Here is a 21456-nt window from a genome sequence, read left to right on the forward strand (position 1 = left end):
CCAACTTGTGAATGTCTCGTTGGGTTTGATTTACAGTCAGGGCACACAGGAGAAGCACCCATCTGCTTCTCTACCCTTCCCTCTCTCCTTTCTCTCTATCTCTCTCTTCCCATCCCACAGCCAAGACTCCACTGGAACAAAGTTGGCCCAGGCACTGAGGATGGCTCCATGGCCTCTGCCTCAGGCACTAGTATGGCTTTGGCTGCAATGGAGCAATGCCCCAGATGGGCAGAGCATTGCTCCCTACTGGGCATGCCGGGTGGATCCTGGTCAGGTGCATGTGGGAGTCTTTCTCTTTGCCTCCCAGGTTCTCACTTCAGAAAAATACAAAATAATAATAATAATAAAAATAAAAATAAAATAAAAATGACAATTTTATGGAAAATAAAGTGGTAGAGTAGTACACTAAACAACATATGGAGATACAATAAAAAAAGTGCAGCCTGACCAGGCGGTAGCACAGTGGATAGAGCATCAGACGGACACAAAAGACCCAGATTCAAAACCCTGAGGTCGCCAACTTGAGCGAGGGCTCATTTGATTTGAGCAAGGGTCACCAGCTTGAGTCCAAGGTCGCTGGCTTGATTTGAGCAAGGGGTCACTTGGTCTGCTGTAGCCCCCCAGATCAAGGCACATATGAGAAAGCAATCAATAAACAACTAAGGTGTCGCAACAAAAAACTGATGATTGATGCTTCTCATCTCTCTCTCTTCCTGTCTGTTTGTCCCTGTCACTCTCTCTTTCTCTGTCCCTGTTCCTCCGCCTCCAAAAAAAAAAAAAAAAAAAAAAAAAAAGAAAGAAAGAAAAGAAATGCAGACTGTAGGAAACTCTACAGGACAAACAACCCTTTTGCATCAAGAAATTAAAAAAATAAAATAAAAAAGAGGCAGGGCCAAGCAAAAGGAAAACCTAGAGATTAAAGCAGATTTTAAGAGACTTATCAACCAATTGCAATGTGAGAACCTTTTTGGGATCCTGATTCAAACAAACTGTAAAATATATTCTATAACATTTATGGGTGACTTAGAAATTGATTTGTTATGCATTATAGTTAATTACTTTTAGATACAATAATTGTATTATATTCATGTTTTTTTAAAAAGGAGTCTTTATTTTTTAGAGATAATACTTAAATATTTATGAATGAAGCAATATAATGTCTGGGATTTGCAATGAAACAACATGGGAAGCGGGGTGAGGTGGGGGTGATGAAACAAGATGGACCACGAGTTGATGATTGATGACACCGGCTGATCAAGTATATGGTGGATCATTGCACTATTTAGAGAACATAAAACAAGGTTGAATTAAATGGCAGAACTACGATTCCATTACAGATGACTATTTTGATAATCTGATACAGGAGAGAATCTTGGCTGAGTTTATAAAACAAACAAACAAACAAACAAACAAACAAACAAAAAACCCCAAAATACTGCAGGCTTCCTGTTCAGGGGGCAATTTATATAGTCAGACTGGACTGGATTAAGATTCTGAAATGGGACTGAGCTAATGGATTTTTTTGTGTGTGTGACAAGCAGGAAAAAAAAATGTGATTTAGGATGGTGTTTCTGCAAGCTGCAATTTAAAAGCAGAAAGGAAACACCATGGCTTTTATATTGCTATTTTCTTCCAAAAAAGATTTACATTTTCATCTTATTCAGAGACAATTTACTCAATGTCAATCAGCGTGAGCAGCCAAACTGAGCCTCACGGTATTATGTATTTTTGCTTCAGGGAAAAGAGAAAAAGTAGTGCCACTCAGATTACAGCAGAAATTTGTGACTGACAAGGAGCGCTGCTTCGTTTCCCAACTGAGACTTCCAAATATGCCCCAAGGAAGGTAACATTAAAAACCAAGAATTTTGTCTACTCAGAATGTATTAATTTATTTTGACAGACATAGACATTCTTAACTAAATTCCAAAGTACATTAGAAATGATACTTGAGCCTTTTTTTTTTCCGTAAAAGTATGACATGGACCTTTATTACTCTCTGCATTTTAATAATCATAGATCTGTAGAATGAGAAGTTTGTTTATGAATGAACTGGGATGTTTCTTGTTCTGAGTTATGCAAAGTCACCAATTACTAAACAGATTTTCTAAACTGATGCTTAAACACACTCCCACAAAAATCTTCTCTTAACTTCATCTGGCATACATCTTTAAAAAGTACAGTTAATTAAAACAATAACAAACTATATGTTTTAGAGCATTTTAGGTTCACAGGAAAATTGAGTGAAAAGGAGTTTATTTATGCCCCTTGCCTCCACATACACAAAATGCCCTCCACTGTTGACATTCCATACTACAATGGTACATTTTTTAAAATCTATGACCCCGTATTGACACATCATTATTACCCAAAGCCCATGGTTTAAATTACGGTTTGCTCTTGGTGTTGAACATTCTGTGGGTTTGTATAAAGACATATATCCACCACCGTAGTATCATATACAATAAGTTCACTCCTCAAAAAATCCTCTGTGCTCTGCCTGTTCATCTGTCCCTTCCCATTGACCCATCGACCGCTCATCTTTTATTGTCCCCATAGTTTTGCTTTACTCAGAATGTCATATGATTGAGATCATACAGAATGTAGCCTTTTCAGATTGGCTTTTTTCACTTACTAATATGCACTTAAGTTTTCTTTATTTTTTTTTTCACAGCTTTATAGCTCATTTCTTTTTTAGCACTGAATAACATTGCATTGTTTGGATGTACCACCGTTTATTGATCCAGCCACCAATGCAGAATGTTTTGATTGCTTACCACTTTTGGCATTGAGTAAAACTTCTGTAAAAATCTACATATGGGTTTTTGTGTGAATGTGTTTCCAATTTATTTGGGTAAATACCAAGGACTGTTATTGTTGGATCATATAGTATGAGTATGTTTAGTTCTATAAGAAACTGAAAAACTTTCTTAGAAAGTGGCTGAACCATTTTGTATTTCTACCAGTAATGTATGAATTGTTTCTGTTGCTCCACGTCCTAATTAGCATTTGGTGTTGTCAGTGTTTTGGATTTTGGTTATTCTAGTAGCTGAGTAGTGATATCTTGTTGTTTGTTGTTTTCATCTGCAATTTCTTGATGACATACTATATTAAACATATTCTCATATGCTTACTTGCTATCTATGTATCTTCTTTGTTTCAGGTCTTTTGTCTATTTTTAAATTGGCTTCTTCATTTTCTTGCTGAGTTTTAAGAGTTCTTTGCATATTTTGGATAACAGCCTTTTATCAGATGTGGTTTTGGCAAATATTTTCTCACAGTTTGTGGCTTGTCTTCTCATTCTCTTGATACTGTTATTTGCAGAGTAGATGATTTTAGTTTTAATGAAGCTCAGCTCAACAATTATTTATTTCATGGATTGTGTCTTTGGTATTGTACCTTTATTTATTTATTTTTTTAAATTTGTTAAAGATGACGTCAGAGTAATGGCGGAGTAGGAAGCGATACCGATAAATCTCCCCCAAACCTCAACAAGATCTTCAACCAGAAACAGAAAAACCTATCCTTGGAGCCTCCAGATGTTTTGCATTACACCCAAAGGTATGATCGAGCGAAAAATTGGCTAAATATATAACCAAACCCCGAAGGAAATAGGGAGTAAGAAATGCTCCGCCTTCCTCACTAACCTAAACAGGGCGGCTTTCACTGGAAACTGAGAATATAGAAACTAAGGAGGGCAAAGGGAGTGAATAGATCCAGGCCGCGGCACAAACGGCCGAACCAGGCTGTGGCACGGAGATCTAAGCCAAGGAAAAACTGTTCCTGTGACAACCTGGGCAATACAGCTAACACTCGCGCCAAACCCAGAAAAGAAAGACAAGCGGCGCAGCCATTTTACCTGATCCCCTGGTGGGCGCATAGTGGGCGAGAGATTCCTTCCAAAGCCCCTGGAGGGTGCGCCCATGTTACTCCACAGAGAGGCAGAGTCAGAGGCCTTTGTGTGGGCCGAAAGCTTCCGGGCTGCCCCAGCGCCCTGGGAGAGCCGCACACGGGGAGGAAGCGAGAGCTAATTCCAACACTGGAACTTTTCAGTGCGGGTGGGAGGTTTCACTCAGAGGGCGAGACTCTGGCCTCACATCCTGGTCTGCGCGCACGGAGAGTGGGAAGGAGACTCCTCCCAGCACCTCCGGAGTGGGAGCCCGTGTTGTCCCACGGAGGGGCAGAGTCAGGGGCCTTTGTGTGGGCTGAGGGCGGAGTCACGGGCTGCCCCAGCGCCTTGAAAAAGTGGCACACGGGGACAGAGTGAGAGCCAATTCCAACATTGGAACTTTTCAGTGCGGGCAGGGGGTTTCACTCAGAGGGCGAGACTTCCGGTCTAACATCCTGGTCTGTGCGCGCAGACCCGCCGTGTTACCAGACAGAGTGACAGAGCCAGAGGTCTTTGAGTAGGCAAAAGCCCCGGCTGATTATGCCAGCAGCTCTGACTGACTGAGTCTTACCCAGAGCCCTGTGCTGAGTGGAAATAAGAGTGGGGAGTTGCCCGCTCTTTGAGCCTCTTACTATCCAGGCAGAGGCAGCAGCAACCCCATAGCTGGATTCTCAGGCTGCTGGTTGAGGAAGGAAAGACTAGGAGAGAGGCTCCTGGAACACGGACTCTCTCACTGTCGGAGCCTATAAACGCTAATGAGCCTCGACTGCCAACGAGACTGAAGCACAATACATGACATCGCCATAGAGACTTATCAACTGCAAACCTCTACCTGAGCGTGCCAAAGGGGCAGAACCCGGGGTACAGAGTCGCCGACCAGGAAGAGGGAGAGAAAAGAAAAAGCAAGAAGATAACCTCTCAAAATCAGAATAATCCGCAGACTTTATAACCTATCCCATTTTATTATATTTGTTCGTTTGTTTCTCTTATCTTCATCCTTGATTTTTTTTTCTTTTTTCTTTTTTTTTTCTCCTCCAATTTGGTCGTTTAACTCCCCACTGGTCTTACTCTCTCCTCTCCTTGAACTACACTACCCATAAGTGTTACATCTCCCATTATCTTTTCTCTTCTCTTCCTTTCTCTCTATGAGGGTTGCATTCCAAAACCCTTAACTCTCTCTCTCTCTCTCTCTCCTTTCTTTTTTCTTCTTTTAGTGGTTCCCTCTTTTTTTTTCTCTCTCTCTCTCTTTCTTTTCTCCCTCTATATTAGTTTCTTCCTTTCTCCTTTACATCTCCTCTCATTCAAACCTCAATAACAAACAAATTATCTTATCTGGGACTCAAACTTATGTTTGTGGCATTTTGGGGGGTTTTTACTTCACCTTTTTAACTCACTAGCAGTGCTCCCATCCCTGGCTCTCCATATTATCTAGTTCTTGTTCCACTAAATACAATAGTAATTTTTTAATTTGTCCCCCCATTTTCCTGTTTCCCTCTTACTCCTCTCATCATAACTCTTAGTCAACCAACACCTAAACGCAAATCATTTTATTCTTGATCCAAATTTTTTCATTATTTGCTTTTTGTGGGTCCATACCCCCACCCCCCCCTTTTTTTTTTCTTGCCCCTTTATTACTTTTCCCCAATTCAGGCCCTCCATTACAGGCATTGTTTGTTCTATTAAATACAATATAATTCACAGTTCACCACAAGATTTTCTCAAGAAAGAAGGGAGAGGAGAGGAGAGAAAAAAAGGAGGGGGGGGAATAATTTCCTTTTTTTTAATTTTTATTTTATTTTTCTTTATTTCATTATTAATTAAAAAAAAAAACTTTTTTCAATTTTTTATTTTTTTAACTTTTTATTTTTTATTAAATCTCATTAATACTATCAACAAAACCACCCTCAGATGCCATTAAGGAAGAGAAAATCGAATATCATGGATACAAAAGAAAGAGAGGTAACACAGATAGAAGAGGAAAAATCTATGGAGAAAAAATTTAATATATTGTAAACCTTGGAGTTAAATGACAGAGAATTCAAGATAGAAATCCTAAAAATCCTCCAAGATATACAAGAAAACACAGAAAGGCAATTTAGGGAGCTCAGAAAACAACTCAATGAACACAAAGAATATATGTCCAAGGAAATTGAAACTATAAAAACAAATCAAACAGAGATGAAAAACTCAATTCACGAGCTGAAAAACGAGGTAACAAGCTTGGCTAATAGAACAGGCCAGATAGAAGAGAGGATTAGTGAAATAGAAGACAAGCAACTTGAGGTACAACAGAGAGAAGAAGAAAGAGACTCAAAAATTAAAAAAACTGAGATAGCCCTACAAGAATTATCTGACTCCATCAGAAAGAATAACATAAGAATAATAGGTATATCAGAGGGAGAACAGAGAGAAAATGGAATGGAGAACATACTCAAACAAATAATAGATGAGAACTTCCCAAGCCTGTGGAAAGAACTAAAGCCTCAAATTCATGAAGCAAACAGAACTCTGAGTTTTCTTAACCCCAACAAACCTACTCCAAGGCACATCATAATGAAATTGGCACAAACCAACGGCAAAGAAAAAATTCTCAAGGCAGCCAGGGAAAAGAAGAATACAACATATAAAGGAAGGCCCTTTAGATTATCATCAGATTTCTCAGCAAAAACTCTACAAGCTTGAAGAGAGTGGACCCCAATATTTAAAGTCCTGAAAGAGAGGAACTTTCAGCCACGAATACTATACCCATCAAAGCTATCCTTCAAATATGAAGGAGAAATAAAAACATTCACAGATACGGAAAAGATGAGGGAATTTTTCATCAGAAAACCCCCACTCCAGGAATTACTAAAGGGGGTTCTCCAATCAGATACAAAGAACAAAAAAAACCAGAGCCACAAGTAAAAGCTCCAAGAAGAACACAATAAAACCAAATTTAAACTGTGACAACAACAAAAAGAAAGGGGGGAGAAGATGGAGATTAACAGTAGCAAAGGACGATGGAGTGCAAAAGTACTCACAAAATAGTGCACTACAATGAACAGGGTAGTAACCCTTTTCATTACCTAAAGGTAACCACCATTGAAAAAACCACCACAGAAGCACATGAGATAAAAAAGATAGCAACAGTGGAAAGATGTATGGAACACAACCAAATAAAAACAAAAGATAAAAAAATGAAAGAAAAGGATCAAACAAGACACAAAACTAACAGAAAGCAATCTATAAAATGGCAATAGGGAATTCACAAATGTCAATAATTACACTAAATGTAAAAGGATTAAACTCACCAATAAAAAGACACAGCGTAGCAGAATGGATTAAAAAAGAAAATCCAACTGTATGCTGCCTACAGGAAACTCATCTAAGTAACAATGATAAAAACAAACTCAAAGTGAAAGGCTAGAAAACAATACTCCAAGCAAATAACATCCAAAAAAAAGCAGGCATAGCAATACTCATATCTGATAATGCTGACTACAAGACAACAAAAGTACTCAGAGACAAAAAGGACCATTTCATAATGGCTAAGGGGACACTGAATCAAGAAGACATAACAATTCTTAATATATATGCACCAAACCAAGGAGCACCAAAATATATAAGACAGCTACTTATTGACCTTAAAACAAAAACTGACAAAAATACAATCATACTTGGAGACCTCAATACACCGCTGACGGCTCTAGATCGGTCATCCAAACAGAGAATCAACAAAGACATAGTGGCCTTAAACAAAACACTAGAGCACCTGGATATGATAGACATCTACAGGACATTTCATCCCAAAGTGACTGAGTATACATTTTTCTCCAGTGTACATGGATCATTCTCAAGAATTGACCATATGTTGGGCCACAAAAACAACATCAGCAAATTCAGAAAAATCGAAGTTGTACCAAGCATATTTTCTGATCATAAAGCCTTGAAACTAGAATTCAACTGCAAAAAGGAGGAAAAAAATCCCACAAAAATGTGGAAACTAAACAACATACTTTTAAAAAATGAATGGGTCAAAGAAGAAATAAGTGCAGAGATCAAAAGATATATACAGACTAATGAAAATGACAATACGACATATCAGAATCTATGGGATGCAGCAAAAGCAGTGATAAGAGGGAAGTTCATATCACTTCAGGCATATATGAACAAACAAGAGACAGCCCAAGTGAACCACTTAACTTCACACCTTAAGGAACTAGAAAAAGAAGAACAAAAACAACCCAAAACTAGCCAAAGAAAGGAGATAATAAAAATCAGAGCAGAAATAAATGAAATAGAGAACAGTAAAACTATAGAAAAAATTAATAAAACAAAGAGCTGGTTCTTTGAAAAGGTCAATAAAATTGACAAACCCTTGGCAAGACTTACCAAGGAAAAAAGAGAAAGAATCCATATAAACAAAATCCAAAATGAAAGAGGAGAAATCACCACGGACACCGTAGATATACAAAGAATTATTGTAGAATACTATGAAAAACTTTATGCCACTAAATTCAACAATCTAGAAGAAATGGATCAATTCCTAGAACAATACAACCTTCCTAGACTGAGTCAAGAAGAAGCAGAAAGCCTAAACAGACCTATCAGTAGAGAAGAAATAGAAAAAACCATTAAAAACCTCCCCAAAAATAAAAGTCCAGGACCTGACGGCTATACCAGCGAATTTTATCAAACATTCAAAGAAGACTTGGTTCCTATTCTACTCAAAGTCTTCCAAAAAATTGAAGAAGAAGCAATACTTCCAAACACATTTTATGAGGCCAACATAACTCTCATACCAAAACCAGGCAAGGATGGCACAAAAAAAGAAAACTACAGACCAATATCTCTAATGAATACAGATGCTAAAATACTAAACAAAATACTAGCAAATCGAATACAACAACATATTAAAAAAAATACATCACGATCAAGTGGGATTCATCCCAGAATCTCAAGGATGGTTCAACATACGTAAAACTGTTAACATAATACACCATATCAGCAAAACAAAGAACAAAAACCACATGATCTTATCAATAGACGCAGAAAAGGCTTTCGATAAAATACAACACAATTTTATGTTTAAGACTCTCAACAAAATGGGTATAGAAGGAAAATATCTCAACGTGATAAAGGCCATATATGATAAACCATCAGCTAACATCATATTAAATGGCACTAAACTGAAGGCTTTCCCCCTTAAATCAGGAACAAGACAAGGTTGTCCACTCTCTCCACTCTTATTTAATGTGGTACTAGAGGTTCTAGCCAGAGCAATCAGACAAGACAAAGAAATAAAAGGCATCCATATCAGAAAAGAAGAAGTAAAGGTATCACTTTTTGCAGATGATATGATCCTATACATCGAAAACCCCAAAGAATCCACAAAAAGACTACTAGAAACAATAAGCCAATACAGTAAGGTCGCAAGATACAAAATTAACATACAGAAGTCAATAGCCTTTCTATATGCCAACAATGAAACAATTGAGAATGAACTCAAAAGAATAATCCCCTTCACAATTGCAACAAAAAAAATAAAATACTTAGGAATAAACATAACAAAGAATGTAAAGGACTTATATAATGAAAACTATAAACCATTGTTAAGAGAAATTGAGAAAGATATAATGAGATGGAAGAATATTCCTTGTTCTTGGTTAGGAAGAATAAATATAATCAAGATGGCTATATTACCCAAAGCAATATACAAATTTAATGCAATTCCCATCAAAATTCCAATGACATTTTTTAAAGAAATAGAGCAAGAAATCATCAGATTTATATGGAACTATAAAAAACCCCGAATAGCCAAAGCAATCCTAAAGAAAAAGAATGAAGCTGGGGGCATTACAATACCTGACTTCAAACTCTATTATAGGGCCACGACAATCAAAACAGCATGGTATTGGCAGAAAAATAGACACTCAGACCAATGGAACAGAATAGAAAATCCAGAAATAAAACCACATATATATAGTCAAATAATTTTTGATAAAGGGGCCAATAACATACAATGGAGAAAAGAAAGCCTCTTCAATAAATGGTGCTGGGAAAACTGGAAAGCCACATGCAAAAGAATGAAACTGGACTACAGTTTGTCCCCCTGTACAAAAATTAACTCAAAATGGATCAAAGATCTAAACATAAGACCTGAAACAATAAAGTACATAGAAGAAGACATAGGTACTCAACTCAGGGACCTGGGTTTTAAAGAGCATTTTATGAATTTGACTCCAATGGCAAGAGAAGTGAAGGCAAAAATTAATGAATGGGACTACATCAGACTAAGAAGTTTTTGCTCAGCAAGAGAAACTGATAACAAAATAAACAGAAAACCAACTAAATGGGAAATGATATTTTCAAACAACAGCTCAGATAAGGGCCTAATATCCAAAATATACAAAGAACTCATAAAACTCAACAACAAACAAACAAACAATCCAATAAAAAAATGGGAAGAGGACATGAACAGACACTTCTCCCAGGAGGAAGTACAAATGGCCAACAGATATATGAAAAGATGCTCATCTTCTTTAGTTATTAGAGAAATGCAAATCAAAAGTGCAATGAGATACCACCTCACACCTGTTAGATTAGCTATTATTAACAAGACAGGTAATAGCAAATGTTGGAGAGGCTGTGGAGAAAAATGAACCCTCATCCACTGTTGGTGGGAATGTAAAGTAGTACAACCATTATGGAAGAAAGTATGGTGGTTCCTCAAAAAACTGAAAATAGAACTACCTTATGACTCAGCAATCCCTCTACTGGGTATATACCCTAAAAACTCAGAAACATTGATACGTAAAGACACATGCAGCCCCATGTTCATTGCAGCATTGTTCACAGTGGCCAGGACATGGAAACAACCAAAAAGCCCGTCAATAGACGACTGGATAAAGAAGATGTGGCACATATACACTATGGAATACTACTCAGCCATAAGAAATGATGACATCGGATCATTTACAGCAAAATGGTGGGATCTTGATAACATTATACGAAGTGAAATAAGTAAATCAGAAAAAACCAGGAACTGCATTATTCCATACGTAGGTGGGACATAAAAGTGAAACTAAGAGACATTGATAAGAGTGTGGTGGTTACGGGGGGAGGGGGGAAAGGGAGAGGGAAAGGGGGAGGGGGAGGGGCACAAAGAAAACTAGATAGAAGGTGACAGAGGACAATCTGACTTTGGGTGATGGGTATGCAACATAATTGAAAGACAAGATAACCTGGACTTTTTGATCTTTGAATATATGTAACCTGATTTATTGATGTCGCCCCATTAAAAAAATAAAATTATAATTAAAATAAATAAATAAATAGGTAATACATCTAATTTAAAAAGTAAAAAAAAAAAAAAAAAATTTGTTTATTGTTTTTACAGAGAGAGGAGGGGGGGTTGGGTAGCAAGAAGTGTATGTACCTTGACCGGGCAAGCCCAGGTTTTTGAACTGGCAACTTTAGTATATATTTCAGGTCGGCGCTCTATCCACTGTGCCACCACAGGCTAGGCTGGTGTTGTATTACAAAAGTTTTTGCCATACCCAAGTTCATCTAGGCTTTTGGTCATGTTTTCCTCTGTGAGCGTTATAGCTTTGCATTTTACATTTAGGACTAGGATTCATTTTGAGTTAATTTTTGTAAATGTTATAAGGTCTGATTTTAGGTAATATTCTTTTATTATCTTTTTAATGTCCATGGGATCTGTAGTGATGTCTCCTGTTTCATTTATAATATTTGTGTTTTTTCTTTTTACTTAGTGAGCCTGATGAGAGGCTTATCAATTTCATTAATACTTTCAAAGAATCAGTACTTTTAAAAATTGATTTTCTGGTTTCAATTTCATTGATTTAAGCTCTAATTATTTCTTTTTTCCTTCTTAATTTGTATTTAATTTTCTCTTCATTTTTTTCTGGTTTCCTAAGGGGGGAGTTTAGATTATTGTTTTTAGATATTATTTTTCTAATATATGCATTAAATGCTGAAAATTCCTTTTAAACACTGCTTTCTTTGCACCTCACAATTTTAATAAATTGTATCTTTCTTTTCATTTAGTTTAAAATATTTCAAAATTTCTCTTGAGCTTTCTTTTTTGACCCATATATTATTTATAAGTGTATTGTTCAAATTTCCAAGTATGTTGGGATTTTCTAGCTATCTTTCTGTTAATCATTTCTAGTTTAATTCCACTATGGTCTGAGGCAGAAAGTGTATAATTTCCACTCTTTTAAATTTGGTAAGGTATGTTTTATGGCCTAGAATGTGGTCTATCTTGGTGAATGTTCCACATGAGCTGGAGAAAAATGTGTAATCTGCTGTTGCTGGATGAAATAATCTATAAATGTCAATTATGTCTAGTTGATTGATGGTGCTGTTAAGTTCAACTTTGTCCTTATTGATTTCCTGCCTGCTGGATCTGTCCCTTTCTGGCAGAGGAGTGTTAGTCTCCAACTACAGTATAATAATCAATATATCTGTTTCTCTTAATATGTATTTGCTAAGAGAAATAGATAATATGAGTTTTCCCTCATGTATCTTGACATCCTGTTGTTAGGTGCATACACATTAAGGATTGTTATTTCTTACAATACTGACTTTTTAAATCATTACATAATGTCCCTTTTCATTACTGAAAACTTTCATTGTTCAGAAGTCTGTTCTTTCTGAACTTAATACTGCAAATCCTGCTTTCTTTTGATTAATGTTAGCATTTCTTCAACCCTTTACTTTTAATATATATGTCTTTATATTTAAAATGTGTTTCTTGTAGATAACATAGAGTCTTGTTTTTTGATCTACTCTAATAGTCTGTCTTTTAATTAGTATATTTTTCCTTTGACTAATATTTATATATGATAGTTATTATTGTTATAATAATATTTATCTTTCCTCAGGGAAGAGCCTGAGGCCCTTAACCTATTTCCTCCAAATACAGCTTTAGAGGTAACTCACTGCCTGTTGCCTATTGGATTAGCCCTGACTGAGATCCACAGGTAGGAGAGGGACCAAGTCATTCAAATAAGAATTCACACTCAGGTACACAGGTATTGAGCCTGGGTTGGTGACTTAAACTTAATACAAGGGCTAAAAGCTTGCTGCACAGGGGCTGGTTCTACTGTAGGTTGTGGATAAAGCCATTGGCTTCTCTGGAACTTGCTAACATGGCACAGTTTCATGCTTGAGAATCCAGAGCTGAGCACACAAGGGTGAAATAATAGAGCTGCAACTCTGGAATCCTGATAAGCTACCGCCAAAGTCCATGGAGGAGACGGACTAACAAGAATGTTACTGAAATATCAGGATGGCAGCGGAGTAGGCGGATGCACAGATGCCCAGCTCTCACCACCAAACTGGAATACAAATCAATTTAGGAAAAATCAGCGTGAAAAACCAACTCTGAACTACAAGAACAGCTCTCAAAAACCAAGGAGCAAAGAAGAAGCCACAACAAACCTGGTAGGGAGTGCTTGAATCTCCCCTGCTTACAGGAACAGGGGGGGGGGTGAGGCTGAGAGCCCGGAGGGGATCTCACTCCAGGGAAAAGAGCAGAAGGTACTGCTCGCAGCCGCTTGCCTAGTGACCAGGGAGCGAGGTGTGTTGAAAGGACCAGCTTATCTCCCAAGTGGAAAGGAAAGAGAGAGGGACAGACTGTGAGGGGCTAAGGAATGCAGGAGATGACATAAAAAAAAAAGCTGACTTACTCATGCTGGAGGCGGCTGTAGCTGGGGGAGGGACTGATCCTTCCCCACAAAATAGTACTGAATTGCTTTCAGATCAGAGATCTCCAGACATCTCTCCAGCTCCAATCAGCGCAACAAGACACAGCTGAAAACAAGAACTGGGGAGGAGGGGCAGTAACTCAGGTCTCCATGGAGATCTGAGACACACCTCCCCCTACTGAAGCTGAGAAAACACCCTGCCCCCAGAGAGATTAGTTGGTGGAAGAGGCCTTCAGAGTCTCAGGTTACACCCATCCCACTCCTGGATACAGTTTCAAGGAAGCCCCCTGCTGAGATCAGTAAACAAGACTATCACCTGTTAAGAAAACAAACAAATCAAGACTTCAAAGCTGCCCAAATCCAAAAGTGGATTACAAATAATAGCTGATACCAACCCAAGAAGACCTAGAAATAACACAACTAAAAACTGGAGACAGACAACACCAAGCCTAGACTCAACCAGCTCTATAAGCAAAACACCCAAACATAGACATAATGAGAAGACAAAAAAGTGCAATCCAAATGAAACCACGAGAGACACCTTCAGGAGATGAACTGAGTGATATGGAAATAATCAAACTTCCAGATGCGGAGTTCAAAATAATGATTGTAAGGATGCTTAGGGATCTTAGATCAACAATGGATGGTCATTATGAACACTTAAATAAAGAAATAGCAAGTATAAAAAGGAATCAGTCGGAGATGACAAATACAATATCAGAAATAAAGACCATAATGGAAGGAATTAAAAATAGGATAGATAGAGCTGAGGATCGAATCAGCAAGTTGGAGGACAACTAGAATGAAGGCATGAAAGCAGAGAAGAAAAAAGAAAAGAGACTCAAAAAGTCTGAGGAAACTCTTAGAGAGCTCTGTGACAACATAAAGAGAAATAATATCCGCATCATAGGGGTTCCTGAAGAAGAAGAAGAGAAAGAACAAGGGATAGAGACTTTGTTCAATCATATCATAGCTGAAAACTTCCCTAAAATAATGCAGGAGAAACTCTCACAAGTTCAAGAAGCACAGAGGACTCCATTAAAGAGAAACCCAAAGAAACCTACACCAAGACACATCATAATTAAAATACCAAAGCTAAGCGATAAAGAGAAAATATTAAAAGCTGTGAGACAAAAAAAGGCTATCACCTACAAAGGAGCCCCCATAAGGATGACATCCAACTTCTCAACAGAAACACTTGAGGCCAGAAGGGAATGGCAAGAAATATTCAAAGTAATGCAGAACAAGAACCTACAACCAAGACTACTTTATCCAGCAAGGCTATTGTTTAAAATCGAAGGAGAAATAAAAAGCTTCCCAGACAAAAAACAACTCAAGGAATTCATTACAACCAAACCAATGCTGCAGGAAATGTTAAGGGGCCTGTTGTAAACAGATCAAAGTGGGAAAAGAATATAGCAAAAAAGGGATACAGCTTTAAAGAATAAAATGGCAATAAACAACTACATATCAATAATAAATGATCCAATCAAAAGACATAGGGTAGCTGCATGGATAAGAAAACAGGACCCGTACATATGCTGTCTACAAGAGACACATCTTAGAACAAAAGATACACATAGATTGAAGGTAAAAGGATGGAAAAAAACATTTCATGCAAATGGAAATGAAAAAAAAGCTGGGGTAGCAATACTTATATCAGACAAATTGAACTTTAAAACAAAGGATATAGTAAGAGATAAAGAAGGCTACTACATAATGATAAAGGGATTAATCCAACAGGAAGATATAACTATTATCAATATCTATGCACCTAATATAGGAGCATGTAAATATATAAAGCAGACTTTGATGGATTTAAAGGGCGAGATTAACAGCAATACTATAATAGTAGGGGATTTAAATACCCCACTAACATCACTAGATAGATCCTCAAGAAAAAATTTTTACAAAGAAACAGCAGACTTATTGGAAACACTAGATCAACTCGATTTAATAAATATCTTCAGAACCTTTCACCCTAAAGCAGCAGAATATACATTCTTTTCAAGTGCTCATGGTACATTATCTAGGATATGTTAGGGCACAAAAATGGTCTCAACAAATATAAGAAGATTGAAATCATATCGAGCACTTTCTCTGATCACAATGCCATGAAACTAGAAATGAACCACAACAGAAAAACTCAAAAATTCTCAAACACATGGAAACTAAATAGCAGGTTGTTAAATAACAAGTGGATTAAGAATGAGATCAAAGAAGAAATAAAAAAATTCCTAGAAACGAATGACAATGAGCATACAACAACTCAAAATTTATGGGACACAGCAAAAGCAGTCCTGAGAGGGAAGTTCATAGCACTACAGGCACACTTTAAGAAGCTAGAAAAAGCTCAAATAAACAATTTAACCTTGCATCTAAAAGAACTAGAAAAAGAACAGCAAGTAAAGCCCAAATGTAGTAGAAGGAAGGAAATAATAAAGATCAGAGCAGAAATAAATGACATAGAGGCTAAAGAAACAATACAGAGGATCAATAAAATTAGTAGCTGGTTCTTTGAAAAGGTAAACAAGATTGATGAACCTTTAACTAGAATCACCAAGAAAAAGAGAGAGAGGACTCAAATAAATAAAATTAAAAATGAAAGTGGAGAAATAACAACTGACACAACAGAAATACAAAATATTGTAAGAAAATACTATGAAGAACTGTATGCCAAAAAACTAGACAACCTAGATGAAATAGACAAATTCCTTGAATCATACAATCTTCCAAAAATCAATCTGGAAGAATCAGAAAACCTAAACAGACTGATTACACCAAATGAGATCGAAACAGTTATCAAAAAACTTTCAACAAAGAAAAGTCCAAGACCTGATGACTTCACAACTGAATTCTACCAAATATTCAAAGAAGAACTAACTCCTATCCTTCTCAAACTATTTCAAAAAATTCAAGAGAAAGGAAGACTTCCAAACTCCTTTTATGAGGCGAGCATAATTCTGATTCCAAAACCAGGCAAAGACAACACAAAGAAAGAAAATTATAGGCCAATATCTCTGATGAATATAGATGCTAAAATCCTCAACAAAATATTAGCAAATCAAATCCAACAATATATGGAAAAAAGCATACACCATGATCAAGTGGGATTTATTCTGGGGAGGCAAGGCTGGTACAATATTTGTAAATCAATCAATATGATTCATCACATAAACAAAAAGAAGGAGAAAAACCATATGATAATTTCAATAGATGCAGAAAAAGCATTTGATAAAATCCAGCACCCATTCATGATCAAAACTCTCAGCAAAGTGGGAATACAGGGAACATACCTCAACATGATAAAAGCTATCTATGACAAACCCACAGCCAACATCATACTCAATGGGCAAAAATTAAAAGCAATACCCTTAAGATCAGGAACAAGGCAGGGGTGCCCCCTTTCACCACTCTTATTTAATAATAGTCCTGGAAGTCCTAGCCACAGCAATCAGACAACAAGAAGAAATAAAAGGCATTCAAGTTGGAAAAGAAGAAGTAAAACTATCATTATTTGCAGATGATATGATATTGTATATAGAAAACCCTAAAGTCTCAGTCAAAAACTACTGAACCTGATAAATGAATTCAGCAAACTGGCAGGATATAAAATCAATACTCTGAAATCAGAGGCATTTTTATACACCAACAATGAACAGTCAGAAAGAGAAATTAAGGAAACAATCCCCTTCACTATTACAACCAAAAAAATAAAGTACCTAGGAGTGAACTTAACCAAGGAGAATAAAGACTTGTACTAGGAAAATTACAAAGCATTGATAAAAGAAATCAAGGAAGATACAGACAAGTGGAAGCATATACTGTGCTCATGGTTAGGAAGAATAAACATCATTAAAATGCTTATATTACCCAAAGCAATCTATAAATTCAATGCAATACCAATTAAAATACCAATGACATACTTCAAAGATATTGATCACATATTCCAAAAATTTATATGGGACCAAAAAAGAACACGAATAGCCTCAGCAATCTTAAAAAAGAAGAATAAAGTGGGAAGTATCACACTTCCTGATATCAAGTTATACTACAAGGCCATTGTACTCAAAACAGCCTGGTACTGGCATAAGAACAGGCATATAGATCAATGGACCAGAACAGAGAACCCAGAAATAAACCTACAGCTCTATGGACAGCTGATATTTGATAAAGGAGGTAAGGAAGTACAATGGAGTAAAGATAGTCTCTTTAACAAATGGTGTTGGGAAAATTGGACAGCTACCTGCAAAAAAATGAAACTAGATCACCAGCTTACACCACTCACTAAAATAAACTCAAAATGGATAAAAGACTTAAATGTAGGCCGTGAAACCATAAGCATCTTAGAAGAAAACATAGGCAGTAAGCTATCCGACATCTCTCGGAGCAATATACAATATTTGCTTATTTATCTCCACGGGGAAGTGAAATAAAAGACAGGATAAACAAATGGGACTATATCAAACTAAAAAGCTTTTGCAGGCCCTGGCCGGTTGGCTCAGTGGTAGAGCATTGGCCTGGCGTGCAGAAGTCCGGGTTCGATTCCCGGCCAGGGCACACAGGAGAAGCGCCCATCTGCTTCTCCACCCCTCCCCCTCTCCTTCCTCTCTGTCTCTCTCTTCCCCTTCCGCAGCCAAGGCTCCATTGGAGCAAAGATGGCCCGGGCGCTGGGGATGGCTCCTTGGCCTCTGCCCCAGGCGCTAGAGTGGCTCTGGTCACAACAGAGCGACGTCCCAGATGGGCAGAGCATTGCCCCCTGGTGGGCAGAGCATCGCCCCTGGTGGGCGCGCCAGGTGGATCCCTGTCGGGCGCATGCGGGAGTCTGTCTGCCTGTCTCTCCCCGCTTCCAGCTTCAGAAAAATACAAAAAATAAATAAATAAAAAAAAAAAAAATAAAAAGCTTTTGCACAGCTAAAGACAATAAGAACAGAATAAAAAGACAAACTACACAATGGGAGAACATATTTGACAATATGTCTGATAAGGGGTTAATAACCAAAATTTATAAAGAACTTGTAAATCTCAACATCAGGAAGACAAACAATCCAATCAAAAAATGGAAAAAAGAAATGAATAGACACTTCTCCAAAGAGGACATACAGATGGCCAATAGGCATATGAAAAAATGCTCAACATCACTAATCATTAGAGAAATGCAAATTAAAACCACAATGAGATGTCACCTCACACCAGCCAGAATGGCGCTCATCAACAAAACAACACAGAATAAGTGCTGGCGAGGATGTGGAGAAAAGGGAACCCTCCTGCACTGCTGGTGGGAATGCAGACTGGTGCAGCCTCTGTGGAAAACAGTATGGAGATTCCTCAAAAAATTGAAAATTGAACTGCCTTTTGACCTAGCTATCCCACTTTTAGGAATATACCCCAAGAACACCATAGAACAGCTCCAAAAGAAGAAATGCACCCCCATGTTTGTGGCAGCATTGTTCACAATAGCGAAGATCTGGAAACAGCCCAAGTGTCCGTCAGAGGACTAGTGGATTAAAAAGCTTTGGTACATATATACTATGGAATACTACTCAGCCATAAGAAATGATGACATCGGATCATTTACAATAACATGGATGGACCTTGATAACATTATACGGAGTGAAATAAGTAAATCAGAAAAAACTAAGAACTATATGAATCCATACATAGATGGGACATAAAAATGAGACTCAGAGACATGAACAAGAATGTGATGGCAACGGGGGTGGGGGGTGGGGGGGAGGGCGGATGGGGCAAGGAAGGAGAGGGGGGTGGGGGAGGGGAGGGGCACAAAGAAAACCATATAGAAGGTGACAGAAGACAATTTGACTTTGGGGGAGGGGTATACAGCACAATCAAATGTCAAAATAATCTGGAGATGTTTTCTCTCAACATATGTACCCTGATTTATCAATGTCACTGCAATAAATTTAATAGTAATAAAAAAAAAGAAAAAAAAAGTTACCTAAGTAATGCACCAACATTCCTCAGCAAGTGACATGGCAGTGACTATGAATTGATTAAATGTGCCCACATATGCCCTTCTATGGTGCTTATTCACTGGGAATTTTTAGGAAATATTCTTGACTGAGTAAGCCCCTGGGATTCTCAGAAAGAATTTGAGAGGGAGAAATTGGACTTCCGCTGATAAAGGCATGTGTGGTCTTGAGCAATGAATGTGTGGTCTTGACCTTGAACATGTCAAATGACTAATATAGATTAGACTTTTTAAAATGACCTGCCACATGTCACCCCCTGAGAGCCTATGGTAATCGTTTAGTTGATTTATGCATTAAGAAAACATTAAGGAAGAATCAAAGGAGGGGGACCAAGAAGTGGAAGGAATTTGGAGCAAAGAAAACAGGAGGGAGCCTGTGTCCCAGGGCCCTCTACTCACGGGGCTGATGTGCATTCCAGTGTGTGAACCGCACCGGCTCAGACTTCTGACCTGCCGTCTTCCAGGCATACTCTCCTGTGTCATTTTGGTCTTGGAGAGCTATCCAAAAATAATTGTCCTTCGTTTTTACCACATTACTGATCAAACTGGTAATAAAAGCCTGTTCAAACCTTAAAAAGGAAAAAAGGAAATGGTTATAGTAAGCTCTGGGAAATATAAAATATCATTTCCATAATAAGGTGCACAGAATGGCACCAGAATAAATATTTCTCATGTATTCTTTAGAACACGGAGCAGAAAAATACCCAAAGACCCTGAACATTACTAATAAATCTGAAATGTCAGTGCAATTCCCAGAAATACATGACTGAGGAGAATTTGACTCTTATAGACAAGGTTTAATTCTTTCAAAGAATAGAGTTTGGCTCCAGTTTCGAAATGTAGGGGGCAAAGTTCACAACGCCAGCAATAATACAGTTTTTGGCACAAATGCACCCTCTCTTCCAATCAGGCCACACAAAACACACCATCCCATAATGTACATGAAATAAGGGTTGGCAGAGGGAAGAAGGAAGGATATTATGCTTTTCTGAATGAGTATTTGCCAACTGAGTTCACACGCAGCCCGCCTCCACACTTGCCTGGTGAGAACGAAACAGAGATTGGAGTAGCAATTTTATGTTTCCCAAATCAGTTTGTTCACAGGCATGTGGAGTCCTTCACTTATTAAAATGTGTGCATAGGTGCAAATGCACTGAAGAGAAATCTAAACCCCTAGGAACAAACCCATGGAAGTACAGCCAGTAACATTTTCTCCAAACAGCTGAGTGAATTAGTGTTCATTGTTTGGTGGAAATGCTCCTTTCCTCACACAAGTGCATTAAAAGCAGAGTCTAGAAAACATGTGTAATTGTCTTTACGTGACTACCTAAAAGGAACATGTGAGCGCCTGACCAGGCGTTGGTGCAGTGGATAGAGCGTTGGACTGGGATGCAGAGGACCCAGGTTCGAGACCCTGAGGTTGCCAGCTTGAGCGCAGGCTCATTGGGTTTGAGCAAGGCTCACCAGCTTGGACCCAAGGTTACTGGCTTGAGCAAGGGGTCACTGGTCTGCTGTAGCCCCCTGGTCAAGGCACATATGAGAAATCAATCAATGAACAAATAAGGAACTGCAAGGAAAAATTGATGTTTCTCATCTCTCTCCATTCCTGTCTGTCTGTCCCTCTCTGACTCTCTCTGTCTCTGCCACAAAAAAGAAAAGAAAAGAAAAGAAAAGAAACATGTGAGCATTAAAGTTTAACTAGCATTGAAATTTTAAGCTAAGCAGGAAACTATCTTGAAAAGTTTATTTTCAGTACATATAGAGTTTCGAAGAAATGTTTCAAACAGTGGTGATTTTGGGCCACAATTGCTGAGTCAGTGGTAAGGAAAAAGTCTGATGAAATTACTCGGAACACTTAACGAGAA

At 37.8% G+C, this 21456-nt stretch overlaps 1 protein-coding gene across 3 annotated transcripts in view; it reads right to left on the reverse strand.

Annotated features, from left to right (window-relative positions):
* PLA2R1 (phospholipase A2 receptor 1) overlaps positions 1–21456 on the reverse strand; it is a 129081-nt gene that overhangs the window by 51544 nt on the left and 56081 nt on the right. For all 3 annotated transcript variants that reach the window (XM_066345252.1, XM_066345251.1, XM_066345250.1), the window contains one exon: positions 19991–20160. In XM_066345252.1, the coding sequence (XP_066201349.1) occupies positions 19991–20160 (170 nt within the window). The remainder of the gene's footprint in view (positions 1–19990; positions 20161–21456) is intronic.

The sequence above is a fragment of the Saccopteryx leptura genome, chromosome 7, assembly GCF_036850995.1.
Source record: "Saccopteryx leptura isolate mSacLep1 chromosome 7, mSacLep1_pri_phased_curated, whole genome shotgun sequence".
Classification (NCBI taxonomy): domain Eukaryota; kingdom Metazoa; phylum Chordata; class Mammalia; order Chiroptera; family Emballonuridae; genus Saccopteryx; species Saccopteryx leptura.